General features: G+C 37.6%; 1 protein-coding gene across 1 annotated transcript in view; it reads left to right on the top strand.

Annotated features, from left to right (window-relative positions):
• Nucleotides 1-12,458, top strand: part of SEMA3D (semaphorin 3D) — a 203,980-nt gene that overhangs the window by 93,780 nt on the left and 97,742 nt on the right. The window contains exon 5 of the mRNA XM_010379909.2: nucleotides 1,786-1,946. Within this exon, the coding sequence (XP_010378211.1) occupies nucleotides 1,786-1,946 (161 nt within the window). The remainder of the gene's footprint in view (nucleotides 1-1,785; nucleotides 1,947-12,458) is intronic.

Genomic DNA, 12,458 nt, shown 5'->3' with positions numbered 1-12,458 from the left:
AGGTGAAAACTATGCGTATTAGTCCATTTTCACACTGCTGATAAAGACATACTCGAGACTGGGTAATTTATAAAGAAAATGAAGTATAACGGACTCACAATTCTACGCGGCTGAGAGGCCTGGCAATCATGGCGGAGGGCAACAGGCCTGTCTTCAACAGCGGCAGGCAAGAGAAAGTAAGAGCCAAGTGAAAGGGGTTTCCCCTTATAAAACCATCAGATCTCGTGAGACTTATTCACTGCCTCCAGAACAGCATGGGGAAACCACCCCCATGATTCAATTATCTCTGACCGGGTCCCTCCCACAACATGTGGGAATCATGGAAGCTACAACTCAAGATAAGATTTGGGTGGGGACATAGCCAAACCATATCAGTATGTCCACACAAAAACCTGCACACAGGTGTTTATGGAAGCTTTATTCATACTTGCCAAAACTTGGAAACAACGAAGATGTCCTTCAGTAGGTAAAAATTTAAATAAACTGTGGTACATCCAGGAAATAAAATGTTAGCACTAATAAAGGATGAGCTATCAAGCCAATAAAACATGGAGCTAACTTAAATGCATATTACTAAGTGAAACAAGCCAATCTGCAAAGGCAACATATTGTTTGGTTTAAACTATGTGACATCCTGTAGCAAGTTGAACTTTGAAGACAGAAAAAATTAGTTATTGCCAGGGAGAGGGGTGGGGGAGAAGGATGAACAGGTGGAGCACAGACAATTTTTAAGGCAGAGAAGGTACTCTCTATGATACTACAGTGGTTGATACTTGTCATTATTCCTTTGTCGAAATATATAAAATATACAACACCAAAATTAAACCCTAAAGTAAACTATGAAGTTTGAATGATTAATATGTGCCATTTTAGGTTTATTGATTGTAATAATTATACCACTGAAGTGAGGGATGTTGATGATGGGAGAAGCTATGAATATGTGGGGTAAGAGGTATATGGGAAATTTCTGTATCTCCCTCTCAGTTTTGCTATGAACATAAAACCGCTCCAAAAAAAGAAGTGTATTTTTTTAAAAGTAGGAAAAAAATGCTGAGATTTATGACACACTTGATTTGATGTTTACTTTGTATACATTATTTTATAGGTTTGCAAATATTGATATAGATAGATGCTTTAAATGATAAGAATATGAATATAGGGTTGTAAAATATTTCGCATTTAACTTTTTGTGTATTTACGTATTTTATATTCATTTTAATACTGTGTATTTTTCACACATAAATATTGTGTTAAAGTACAAATATATTACATCTATTTCTAAATAATTATGTTGAAAACCGTAATTACATATAGCTATATTGGCCCTTTTATGCTGTATGTATTCATTTACAAAGTGGGACAATATGTATATTTAGGCAAGTAAATATTTTGCTTATTACTAATTCTTTCTTTCTTTCTTTCTTTTCTTTCTTTCTTTCTTCTTTCTTTCTTTTCTTTCTTCTCTTTCTTTCTTTCTTTCTTTCTTTCTTTCTTTCTGCCTTTCTTTTCATTTCTATTCTCGCTTTCTTTGTTCTTTCTTCCTCCTTCCTCTTTCCTTCTTCCTTCTTCCTTCCTTCTTCCTTCCTTCTTTTTTTTTTATTTTCTTTTCTTTTCTTTCTTTCTTCTTTTTTCTTTCTTCTTTCTTTTTTTTCTTTCTTTCTTTTCTTTTTTCTTTCTTTCTTCCTTCTTTCTTTCTCTTTTCTTTCTCTCTTCCTTTTTCTTTTCTCTTCTTCCTTCTTTCTTCCCTTCTTTTTTTTTTTTTTTTTTTTTTTTTGCTTTCCATAGACTTGCTGCTTTCAAATAGCTGTATTCCCTTTTTGGGTTCATCAGAAGGACTGGATTTTCAAACTCTTCTGTTAGATGAGGAAAGAGGCAGGCTACTCTTGGGAGCCAAAGACCACATCTTTCTACTCAGTCTGGTTGACTTAAACAAAAATTTTAAGAAGGTCAGTATATTTATGTATACGTTTGGTTAAGTTCATTTACTTTCATCTTTCTTCCTCTCCCGTTTTGTTTTGCTTTGTTTTAAGGGACGCAATGTCAAATGCAGTGCCTCATGTACATGTCAAAAAGTAGCATACTTGAAGAATATATTGCCTCTGATACACATTCTGGATTTTTATGGATTTAAGTACATATGCATGTTCTTTATTAAGAGTGAATAAATATAATAAAAGCCTTGAAAATATAAATGAAAACATCAAAAATTAGTTAATGTACATTAGGCTGTATAATAGAAATGCAAAGTTTGAGATTGAAGAAATGACAAATGAGTTATACATCAAAAATGAATATATCCATAACAATAGTTGTACAATTAAATTTGATTAACTTTCAGTTCACAAATAAGCATACTTTCAAATGATAATGTGGCTATAATAACAAACACTATACTGCTTTTTCCACACTCTCATTTCACATCCAAATAGGTTTCTCTTACAAGTCAATCACTCTCAGCAAGTAGAGATAAATAATCTCCCAACTATGGGTTCATTAAGACAATCTTACCATGACAAAGAAACATACACTAGTAATTTAAAAATCAAAAGGCAATTACTACCATGTCCTACATTTTCAACTACCAGTGTGAAACCTGGAGGAAAGGATGCCACACTTTAGATGTTGTCTACTAACTAGTACTTTAGCAAATGTCAATATCTATGTAAGCAGAGATAGATGCTAAGACTGACAGAGATTGAATGGCTGATAAGATAACATAATATCAGATCTCTTCTGCATCTTTGAGACATCTTCTATTGTCTTTTTATCCCATCTTTTCCAGAAGTATTGAAAAAAAAAGACTAGGAGCAATTGCAAGGTTTAAATCCAATAGTTACCAATATTGAGTTCTTCTTCTTCAAAGAGAATTGTTTATAGGCCATCCTAGGACTTTAGACTTTGAAGCTACATACAGTATTCATCTACAATGACCGCTTTAACTCTCTAATTGTGAGATTTAATAGCCAAATATCAGTTGCTCAACTATTTTAGAATTATTTATTCTCAGGGCTTTAGTCTACACAAAACATTTATCTTAGTATGCAGTAATATTACTTAATTTCTGAAATAGAACAATGTTCTTTGGTTTTCAATCAATTAACTTTTTTTATTATTATTATTATACTTTAAGTTCTAGGGTACATGTGCATAACGTGCAGGTTTATTACATATGTATACTTGTGCCATGTTGGTGTGCTGCAGCCATCAACTCGTCAACACCTATCAACTCGTCATTTACATCAGGTATAACTCCCAATGCAATCCCTCCCCCTCCCCCCTCCCCGTGATAGGCCCCGGTGTGTGATGTTCCCCTTCCCGAGTCCAAGTGATGTCATTGTTCAGTTCCCACCTATGAGTGAGAACATGCGGTGTTTGGTTTTCTGTTCTTGTGATAGTTTGCTAAGAATGATGGTTTCCAGCTGCATCCATGTCCCTACAAAGGACCCAAATTCATCCTTTTTTATGGCTGCATAGTATTCCATGGTGTATATGTGCCACATTTTCTTAATCCAGTCTGTCACTGATGGACATTTGGGTTGATTCCAAGTCTTTCCTATTGTGAATAGTGCTGCAATAAACATACGTGTGCATGTGTCCTTATAGCAGCATGATTTATAATCCTTTGGGTATATACCCAGTAGTGGGATGGCTGGGTCATGTGGTACATCTAGTTCTAGATCCTTGAGGAATCGCCATACTGTTTTCCATAATGGTTGAACTAGTTTACAATCCCACCAACAGTGTAAAAGTGTTCCTATTTCTCCACATCCTCTCCAGCACCTGTTGTTTCCTGACTTTTTAATGATTGCCATTCTAACTGGTGTGAGATGGTATCTCATTGTGGTTTTGATTTGCATTTCTCTGATGGCCAGTGATGATGAGCATTTTTTCATGTGTCTGTTGGTTGTATGAATGTCTTCTTTTGAGAAATGTCTGTTCATATCCTTTGCCCACTTTTTGATGAGATTGTTTGTTTGTTTTCTTGTAAATTTGTTTGAGTTCTTTGTAGGTTCTAGATATTAGCCCTTTGTCAGATGAGTAGATTGCAAAAATGTTCTCCCATTCTGTAGGTTGCCTGTTCACTCTGATGGTAGTTTCTTTTGCTGTGCAGAAGCTCTTTAGTTTAATTAGATCCCATTTGTCAATTTTGGCTTTTGCTGCCGTTGCTTTTGGTGTTTTAGACATGAAGTCCTTGCCCATGCCTATGTCCTGAATGGTACTACCTAGGTTTTCTTCTGGGGTTTTTATGGTACTAGGTCTAACATTTAAGTCTCTAATCATCTTGAATTAATTTTCGTATAAGGAGTAAGGAAAGGATCCAGTTTCAGCTTTCTACTTATGGCTAGCCAATTTTCCCAGCACCATTTATTAAATAGGGAATCCTTTCCCCATTTCTTGTTTCTCTCAGGTTTGTCAAAGATCAGATGGCTGTAGATGTGTGGTATTATTTCTGAGGACTCTGTTCTGTTCCATTGGTCTATATCTCTGTTTTGGTACCAGTACCATGCTGTTTTGGTTACTGTAGCCTTGTAGTATAGTTTGAAGTCAGGTAGTGTGATGCCTCCAGCATTGTTCTTTTGACTTAGGATTGTCTTCGCAATGCGGGCTCTTTTTTGGTTCCATATGAACTTTAAAGCTGTTTTTTCCAATTCTGTGAAGAAACTCATTGGTAGCTTGATGGGGATGGCATTGAATCTATAAATAACCTTGGGCAGTATGGCCATTTTCACAATATTGATTCTTCCTATCCATGAGCATGGTATGTTCTTCCATTTGTTTGTGTCCTCTTTGATTTCACTGAGCAGTGGTTTGTAGTTCTCCTTGAAGAGGTCCTTTACATCCCTTGTAAGTTGGATTCCTAGGTATTTTATTCTCTTTGAAGCAATTGTGAATGGAAATTCATTCACTATTTGGCTCTCTGTTTGTCTGTTACTGGTGTATAAGAATGCTTGTGATTTATGCACATTAAATTTGTATCCTGAGACTTTGCTGAAGTTGCTTATCAGCTTAAGTAGATTTTGGGCTGAGACAATGGGGTTTTCCAAATATACAATCATGTCATCTGCAAACAGGGACAATTTGACTTTTTCTTTTCCTAACTGAATACCCTTGATTTTTTTCTCTTGCCTGATTGCCCTAGCCAGAACTTCCAACACTATGTTGAATAGGAGTGGTGAGAGAGGGCATCCCTGTCTTGTGCCAGTTTTCAAAGGGAATTTTTCCAGGTTTTGCCCATTCAGTATGATATTGGCTATGGGTTTGTCATAAATAGCTCTTATTATTTTGAGGTATGTTCCCTCAATACAGAATTTATTGAGCGTTTTTAGTATGAAGGGCTGTTGAATTTTGTCAAAGGCCTTTTCTGCATCTATTGAGATAATCATGTGGTTCTTGTCTTTGTTTCTGTTTATATGCTGGATTACGTTTATTGATTTGTGTATGTTGAACCAGCCTTGCATCCCAGGGATGAAGCCCACTTGATCATGGTGGATAAGCTTTTTGATGTGCTGCTGAATCCGGCTTGCCAGTATTTTATTGAGAATTTTTGCATCGATGTTCATCAGGGATATTGGTCTAAAATTCTCTTTTTTTGTTGTGTCTCTGCCAGGCTTTGGTATCAGGATGATGTTGGCCTCATAAAATGAGTTAGGGAGGATTCTCTCTTTTTCTATAGATTGGAATAGTTTCAGAAGGAATGGTACCAGCTCCTCCTTGTACCTCTGGTAGAATTCAGCTGTGAATCCATCTGGTCCTGGACTTTTTTGGTGGGTACGCTATTAATTATTGCCTCAATTTCAGAGCCTGCTATTGGTCTATTCAGGGATTCAACATCTTCCTGGTTTAGTCTTGGAAGAGTGTAAGTGTCCAGGAAGTTATCCATTTCTTCTAGATTTTCTAGTTGATTTGCGTAGAGGTGTTTATAGTATCCTCTGATGATAGTTTGCTATTTCTGTGGGGTCGGTGGTGATATCCCCTTTATCATTTTTTATTGCGTCTATTTGATTCTTCTCTCTTTTCTTCTTTATTAGTTTTTTTAGCGGTCTGTCAATTTTGTTGATCTTTTCAAAATACCAACTCCTGGATTCATTGATTTTTTGGAGGGTTTTTTGTGTCTCTATCTCCTTCAGTTCTGCTCTGATCTTAGTTATTTCTTGCCTTCTGCTAGCTTTTGAATGTGTTTGCTCTTGCTTCTCTAGTTCTTTTAATTGTGATGTTAGAGTGTCAATTTAAGATCTTTCCAGCTTTCTCTTGTGGGCATTTAGTGCTATAAATTTCCCTCTACACACTGCTTTAAATGTGTCCCAGAGATTCTGGTATGTTGTATCTTTGTTCTCATTGGTTTCAAAGAACATCTTTATTTCTGCCTTCGTTTCGTTATGAACCCAGTAGTCATTCAGGAGCAGGTTGTTCAGTTTCCATGTAGTTGAGCGGTTTTGATTGAGTTTCTTAGTCCTGAGTTCTAGTTTGATTGCACTGTGGTCTGATAGACAGTTTGTTATAATTTCTGTTCTTGTACATTTGCTGGTGAGTGCTTTACTTCCAATTATGTGGTCAATTTTGGAATAAGTGTGATGTGGTGCTGAGAAGAATGTATATTCTGTTGATTTGGGGTGGAGAGTTCTATAGATGTCTATTAGGTCTGCTTGCTTCACAGCTGAGTTCAATTCCCGTATATCCTTGTTAACTTTCTGTCTCGTTGATCTGTCTAATGTTGACAGTGGGGTGTTGAAGTCTCCCATTATTATTGTATGGGAGTCTAAGTCTCTTTGTAAGTCTCTAAGGACTTGCTTTATGAATCTGGGTGCTCCTGTATTGGGTGTGTATATATTTAGGATAGTTAGCTCTTCTTGTTAATTGATCCCTTTACCATTATGTAATGGCCGCCTTTGTCTCTTTTGATCTTTGATGGTTTAAAGTCTGTTTTATCAGAGACCAGGATTGCAACCCCTGCTTTTTTTTTGTTCTCCATTTGCTTGGTAGATCTTCCTCCATCCCTTTATTTTGAGCCTATGTATGTCTCTGCATGTGAGATGAGTCTCCTGAATACAGCAGATTGATGGGTCTTGACTCTTTTTTCAGTTTGCCAGTCTGTGTCTTTTAACTGGACCATTGAGTCCATTTACATTTAAGGTTAACATTGTTATGTGTGAACTTGATCCTGCCATTATGATAATCACTGGTTATTTTGCGCATTAGTTGATGCAGTTTCTTCCTAGCCTCGATGGTCTTTACATTTTGGCATGTTTTTGCAATGGCTGGTAGTGGTTGTTCCTTTCCATGTTTAGTGCTTCCTTCAGGGTCTCTTGTAAGGCAGGCCTGGTGGTGACAAAATCTCTAAGCATTTGCTTATCTGTAAAGGATTTTATTTCTGCTTCACTTGAAATGAAACTTAGTTTGGCTGGATATTAAACTCTGGGTTGAAAATTCTTTTAAGAATGTTGAATATTGGCCCCCACTCTCTTCTGGCTTGTAGAGTTTCTGCCAAGAGATCTGCTGTTAGTCTGATGGGCTTCCCTTTGTGGGTAACCTTACCTTTCTCTCTGGCTGCCCTTAAGATTTTTTCCTTCATTTCAACTTTGGTGAATCTGGCAATTATGTGTCCTGGAGTTGCTCTTCTCAAGGAGTATCTTTGTGGCATTCTCTGTATTTCCTGAATTTGAATGTTGGCCTGCGCTACTAGGTTGGGGAAGTTCTCCTGGATGATATCCTGAAGAGTGTTTTCCAACTTGGTTCCATTTTCCCCCTCACTTTCAGGCACCCCAATCAGACATAGATTTGGTCTTTTTACATAATCCCATACTTCTTGCAGGCTTTGTTCATTTCTTTTTCTTCTTTTTTCTTTTGGTTTCTCTTCTCGCTTCATTTCATTCATTTGATCCTCAATCGCTGATACTCTTTCTTCCAGTTGATCAAGTCGGTTACTGAAGCTTGTGCATTTGTCACGTATTTCTCGTGTCATGGTTTTCATCTCTGTCATTTCGTTTATGACCTTCTCTGCCTTAATTATTCTAGTTATCAATTCTTCCACTCTTTTTTCAAGATTTTTAGTTTCTTTGTGCTGAGTACGTAATTCCTCCTTTAGCTCTGAGAAGTTTGATGGACTGAAGCCTTCTTCTCTCATCTCATCAAAGTCATTCTCCGTCCAGCTTTGATCCGTTGCTGGAGATGAGCTCCCCTCCTTTGCAGGGGGAGATGTGCTCTTTTTTTTTTTTGAATTTCCAGCTTTTCTGCCCTGCTTTTTCCCCATCTTTGTGGTTTTATCTGCTTCTGGTCGTTGATGATGGTGACGTACTGATGGGGTTTTGGTGTAGGTGTCCTTCCTGTTTGATAGTCTTCCTTCTAACAGTCAGGACCCTCAGCTGTAGGTCTGTTGGAGTTTGCTTGAGGTCCACTCCAGTCCCTGTTTGCCTGGGTATCAGCAGCAGAGGCTGTAGAAGATAGAATATTGCTGAACAGCGAGTGTACCTGTCTGCTTCTTACTTTGGAAGCTTCCTCTCAGTGGTGTACTCCACTGTGTGAGGTGTGGGGTGTCGGTCTGCCCCTAGTGGAGGATGTCTCCCAGTTAGGCTACTCAGGGGTCAGGGACCCACTTGAGCAGGCAGTCTGTCCCTTCTCAGATCTCAACCTCCGTGTTGGGAGATCCACTGCTCTCTTCAAAACTGTCAGACAGAGTCATTTGCGTCTGCAGAGGTTTTTGCTGCTTTTGTTGTTGTTGTTGTTGTTGTTGTTGTTTAGTTGTGCCCTGTCCCCAGAGATGGAGTCTACAGAGACCGGCAGGCTTCCTTGAGCTTCTGTGAGCTCCACCCAGTTCAAGCTTCCCAGCGGCTTTGTTTACCTACTTAAGCCTCAGTAATGGCGGGCACCCCTCCTCCAGCCTGGCTGCTGCCTTGCGGTTAGATCGCAGACTGCTGTGCTAGCAATGAGGGAGGCTCCATGGGGTGGGACCCTCCCGGCCAGGTGTGGGATATAATTTCCTGGTGTGCCCGTTTGCTTAAAGCACAGTATTGGGGTGGGAGTTACCCGATTTTCCAGCTGTTGTGTGTCTCAGTTCCCCTGGCTACAAAAAGGGATTCCCTTCCCCCTTGCGCTTCCCAGGTGAGGCGATGCCTCGCCCTGCTTCAGCTCTCGCTGGTCGTGCTGTCAGCGGCTGACCAGCACTAATTGTCCGGCACTCCCTAGTGAGATGAACCCAGTACCTCAGTTGAAAATGCAGAAATCACCGGTCTTCTGTGTCGCTCGCGCTGGGAGTTGGACACTGGAGCTGTTCCTATTTGGCCATCTTGCTCCTGCCCCCTAATCAATTAACTTTTAAGTAGTTCTTTCACACATTTTTAAGGTCTGCTAAAGGAACAGGAGGTATTGCTTATAAAGGCTCATACTTAATAAAAAAAATTATTTCTGCAAATGTAAACACATACATTTCATGTAATCTGTGTTTTCAGATGAAAAATTGAGGGCTAAAATACTGCTAGCAATTGTTTTTGACTTCTCTTAATCCATACACACTAAGAAGCTCATATGATTATCTTTAAAAAAATTAAAGTTATCTGGTAGCCTGGATATTGTTTAATGTAAAATAAAATAAGCAGTTGATTATGCACTAGAATTTGAAAGTTTGTCCTCCATTCTAATCTAACATTATAGCTCCATTCCATTTTTTTCTTAAGGCTGTACTTTTTTCTTCAGGAATTTCTTTTAAAAATACTGATACTCCTAGCATGAGCCAATCGATGGCATCAAGTAACATCTTAATTTTCAGTAAATATCTTAGCAGGGGATGACATGTTTTATGAAAGTGGCCAAGGAAAAAAATCTTAACTTTGCAATTTTGCTTTAAGAGATGCCACGTAGCTTAAAAGGCGTTTTTTCCAAATATGTCTCAGTTTTACTATACTAGAAAAAGCAATTCATACTTTTAAGGGAATTTGTTCTTGTTCTGTTCTCTGCCTTCAGGGATTGGAAGAAAAAGTCCCTTTATCTGAACTGAGTGTATTAGATCATTGCTTAAAATAAATTCTTATAGCATAACTTCCTGCTGTGACTATTTTAAGCAAATCTCTCTTTGGCGATGTTTCATGCATGAAGTGTGTTAATATTTAATAAAGTAAATGTTTATGAAGTATCGATTTATCTTATGATATCATTAAAATAAAGTTATTTGAATACATTATAAAAGTAGATGTTGTCTACGTAACTGATATTTCTTTATCTCTCTATAAAATGTATAATTCATAAGGGGATTATGTATGCAAAGGTAATAATTTATATTATTTAGGTGTCCACCATTCCAATTTATATAAATCACTCCATGGCTAAGGATACTCCACAGTAGCACATAAGTGTCAAAATGTAGTACTTTAGCAGTGTTTAGACCCACTTGGTTTGCACTGGCTCAGTGCCCCTCGGCAAAGATCCAAACTCTCCTGCAGAGGAAACCACACATGTTGGGACTCTAAGGGTCTGAAGGCTGTCCTTTGTACTCTTTAGGGTTAAAGCAACCTACAACATATAATTGAGTTATCAGTGACTGGTTGGGGTTTTTTCCCCCTTGGAAAGTTTAAAAAAAAAATCTGTAGAAAATACTCGAAGTTAGGCAAAATTTACAATATATGTGAACTTTGAGGTTTTGTACAAACAAGGCTGTGCCTCTTGAAAAAAAGGCCATTATCATTCATATTTGCCATGGGCATTTAGCGTAGAATCACCAGAAATTATAGCAAAATCATTCACAAAATGCGTTTTGTAGTAATTATTTAATAATACCTTTTTACTATCTTTACTGTTGTTCAGATTAGATTTTGAGTCTACTAGAGTGAATAGTGCAGGTATATAATTAGTAAATATTTGACAAATAAATGATCACAGAAGAAGAAAGTCATAATTAATTAGAATTTTGGGGAACATTTCCACTATCTAGAAAATAAAAATTAAGTAGACTGAGTTGTTTTTTTGTTTCTGTTTTTTAAATTATCTGGCATTTAAAGAAGATGGATGAGATTATGACCTTCTTTTTGTCTTTTCCGAAATTTTTTTTTTGAGAGAAAGGACTATTTCTATAGGGACTTAGACTTAAAAGCAAGTATAAGCACACATTGCAAGGATGTGACACCTCACAACTTACCTATTCCGAAGTTTAACGATTCCAGATTTGGTCCGTAAGGCCTTTCTTCAGCTAGGGAATACTCGTGGACTCCTTCTCTGGGACGGGGTCTGGAAAGATGATGCTTATTGATTTGACGGTCCCTTCCTCCAATACTAAATCAATATGGAGCAATCAGAACCACCCAGAAGTGATCACATTGCGAGAGAAGGACATGGGTCTAGAACGGTATTTGCCATTTCCGACACTTTTGTGTAGGTTGAGTTTCTCCGGAAGCCAACTCTGAGATGAAGATTATATCATCAGAGAGTGTTCTTGGAATCAGCCCAGTGGGAGGAAAGCTAGGAAGCAGTATTAGGCAAAAGGAGATTTGAGCTGTGACACAGTCCCAGCAAAAGCCTCAGCTGACAAGCCAAGCTGATAATGTGGCAAACATTTCAATATATTTTTCTAGTGTGAGTGATAATACCATTTTTAACTTAGTTTATCCTTTTCTCCTATCTAATCTGTTCACCACAACCATAAGAGTTATCGTCACAAAATTAAAAGTCTGAATGTGTCTCACTCACTTATACAACTCTGGCAGTTTTTCCTAGCAACTTGAATAAACTCCAGGCTTCTTAGCATTGACTTTTTTTTTTTATTTTTTTATTATACTTGAAATTCTAGGGTACATGTGCATAACGTGCAGGTTTGTTACATATGTATACTTGTGCCATGTTGGTGTGCTGCACCCATCAACTTGTCAGCACCCATCAACTCATCATTTACATCAGGTATAACTCCCAATACTTTTAAGTCTCTTCCTAGCGCATTTCCACCCTGTTTCCAGTCTCACCAGTTAACTATTCTTCATTGTTCTCTCACATGCACTCTATTTTCTGCTTCTCTCTCCCCACCCCTCTCTTTCTACTTTACTCAAAGCATCCTGTTTATTCCTCATAAAGAATTTACTATCAAGTTCTGTGCCTTTTCTAAAACTTCCTGGATTTCACTTTCTTGCTCATTTCACTGCTCTTCATTCTTGAAAGACTTTATCAAATTATATTCTTTTGCTCTCCAAGGCTTCACCTTTTGCTCTCCAAGGCTTCACCTCACCCTTGGAAAATTTAAGTGTTCTTTATGTTTACTGGGGCATTTTGTATATTTATGGCAATGTCAGATGTCCTAGCTGATAGTGTTGTCAGTATTGATTTGTGTCAGTATGTCTTCATCCACATTATACATTCCAAGAATAAGGGGATAATCTTTTATGCACTTCTGATTCTCTTTTAGCACACTGCACAATGTCTGATACATAAAATACACTAAGTGGTGTGTTTCTCTAATTTTTTTGAATGTGTGATTTTGTTAGTTT

This window comes from Rhinopithecus roxellana, chromosome 6 (genome assembly GCF_007565055.1).
Source record: "Rhinopithecus roxellana isolate Shanxi Qingling chromosome 6, ASM756505v1, whole genome shotgun sequence".
NCBI classification, from domain to species: Eukaryota; Metazoa; Chordata; class Mammalia; order Primates; family Cercopithecidae; genus Rhinopithecus; species Rhinopithecus roxellana.
The sequence above is the reverse complement of the archived record's forward strand: the minus strand, read 5'-3'. Positions and strand labels throughout refer to the sequence as shown.